This window comes from Labrus mixtus, unplaced genomic scaffold, assembly GCF_963584025.1.
Source record: "Labrus mixtus unplaced genomic scaffold, fLabMix1.1 SCAFFOLD_169, whole genome shotgun sequence".
Taxonomy (NCBI): Eukaryota; Metazoa; Chordata; class Actinopteri; order Labriformes; family Labridae; genus Labrus; species Labrus mixtus.
Window position 1 is genome coordinate 1 of NW_026870187.1, and position 2,500 is coordinate 2,500.

At 44.9% G+C, this 2,500-nt stretch overlaps 1 protein-coding gene across 1 annotated transcript in view; it reads left to right on the forward strand.

The window, feature by feature from the left end:
• The first annotated feature begins 49 nt into the window (after positions 1 to 49).
• LOC132965669 (phosphofurin acidic cluster sorting protein 1-like) overlaps positions 50 to 2,500 on the forward strand; it is a 29,264-nt gene continuing 26,813 nt past the window's right edge. The window contains exons 1-3 of the mRNA XM_061033783.1: positions 50 to 233; positions 1,826 to 1,913; positions 2,339 to 2,428. Coding sequence (XP_060889766.1) covers positions 172 to 233; positions 1,826 to 1,913; positions 2,339 to 2,428 — 240 coding nt within the window. The 5' untranslated portion in view covers positions 50 to 171. The remainder of the gene's footprint in view (positions 234 to 1,825; positions 1,914 to 2,338; positions 2,429 to 2,500) is intronic.

The window sequence follows — 2,500 nt, forward strand, 5'->3', positions numbered from 1 at the left end:
CCCCGCTCCTGAAGATCATCAGCGGGGATCAAACCGACCTGTCCCACCCCAGAGAGGAGACGATGGCCGCGGTTGCAGACAGAGGAGGAGTCCGGGGAAGCGGTTTCCCTCCAGACCCGGACCCCACCGCGGGTTCCGGGTCCGCCGGGGAGGAGGACGGCCGCGTCCCCGATGCCGATGAACCTGTTTGCGACCTGGGAGATAGACCGGTCCTCCCCGAGCTGCGTGCCCAGGTAAGAGGATTAATGTCGGGCCGGAGAGGAGAGCCTGAGCCCGGGGAGAGGAGGCAGAGCTGCCTGCTACGTTCACGGACCTCCAACAAAAACACGACCAATTCTTTATGTTTTATCTTCGTGACAGCGCGAGGGGGGGCTGTTACATCACACACTCTAATGTACTGTTATCTCTAATACTCTCATTTTAATATAATGAGCCTGTTTGGATCTGCTGTCAGCTGATCAACATAAACACAATCAGCTGTTTGAAGCTTCCTGTCTTCTGCAGGGAAACACTTACATGAAATATCAGTGATCAGCTGTTGAATGTTAAACATCAATCAGAAACTAATAAAACAACAATCAGTGTTATCTCTGTCACACATCCCATCAAAAAATGCTAAATGTAAAGATTTAGGTTCAGCTGTTTGTCTCTTTATGTTTATTTCAGTAACATTGCTCATTGCTTTCTCAGTATAAAACTATTTAACAGATTTATGTATCGCACATTAGCAACATTTGGATTTGTAAATCCAAATATTATGATACTTAAAGGCTTTATATGTAATTTTATTGATCCAGCAGATGTCGCCCTTGAGCTCCAGCATGAAACCAAAACAACTCGCTCTGCATTAAAATGAGTTGAAATCTGTGTTTTCTGAATGCAGTGTGTTTGTAGAGTGATCTAACAGCTGTTTGTTGTCACTTCTTAGAACAAAAATCTTTTTACAAAAAATAAAATCAGAACTCGAGTTTTAGATCAGCAGATTGTTGGACGATCTTTAAACTTTCAGTTTCTTCTTTGATGTCGGAGAAAAGTTTGAAACAAACTGTTTTTAAATCCCCTCTGAAACTTCAGTGAACATCATTTCTAATATTTTAAATTAACATCAAATTTTACACAACTGAGTTTCAACACAACTCTAATAAACAGGAACTACATTTCCCATGATGCTTAGAAAGAGCAGGAAGTGCTCTGACCTGAGCTCCCCTTAACCTGAATTAGTGACATCATCACCCCCGTAGACCACCGACACTCTGCCAGACATGACATCACCAATGATGTCACATCACAGCAGCCAATCAAACACCTCGAGTGATACTATTTAACAGCTGATCCGTCTGGCCCGTCTGTTACCGTGGAGATTAGTGTGACCATAGGGGGTTAACAAGCTGACCAATCAGAGATAATCCTCTTAATGCTCACAGCAGAGTGTTGAAGTCATCGTGACCACGAGAAGAAGAAGAATGAGTTTTATTCTTTTTATTCTAATGTAACATCATTAAAACGTTAGACACACAAATCCACATCCAACCGTTGATCCAGTTTTGTAAAATTGAGACTCATAAATCCGATCGTTTCTTATTAGTGATGTCAGACAATCACATTTTTATCACATGTTTGATTATTTATATTTATTTATTTTGCATTTAAAGATAAAAACATTTTGAGGCTTTTATTTTGAATATTCTTTAAGCTGAGAGTACTTTACTTGCTGTGTGCTTTTATTTTGAAATAATAAAAGCACTTCCTTTGAAATCTGTAATCATGACTCATTAAAATAACAGTGTATGGTGTAATAGTGTAACGAGCTCCCCGCTCTCTGCAGGCTGTGCAGTCTGACCCTGAAGAGGCTGATGGTCCTGAGAGAACTGGACCGAGAGCTCAGCTCCGTGGTCATCGCGGTGAAGATCCAGGTGAGAGCGTTCAGTCACCCGAGGAGCCTCTCTCTGTGACACAAACCAAGAAGTGGGGCCTCGTTGATCCCCCGGGCTCAGGTGCTCCCATTCAGGGGGGGTCCAGTGGGGGACTGGGGGGTCAGCAGGCCCAAGAGTGCTGGTGGAGGAGCTCAGACAGGTGGGGGGGACTAGATTGTGGAGGACTTTGTAGGTGATAATAAGGAGTTTAAAGTGGATATGTTGGGGGAGGGGGAGCCAGTGGAGGGGGTCGATGTGGTCTCTGGTGCAGGAGTGTAAAAAGGCGAGCAGTGGAGATCTGGATATGTTTGAGTTTCTTGAGTGTTTTGGATGATGAAGCGTAGAGGAGACTGTAGTCCGGTCTGGAGACAGACTGCGTGGGTGAGGGTCTCAGTACTGAAGCTCTGATTCTCTTCATGCTTCAGGGCTCCAAGCGGACTCTAAGATCCAACGAGTACCTTCTCCCTCCAGACGGCGTGATGGAGACAGACCTGGAGCTCACCTTCTCCCTGCAGGTCAGGGTTAACCTCTCTGTAACATCACTTTGATGTTTTCACTCTCTCACCGTCTGCGTCTGCGTCTCGTTG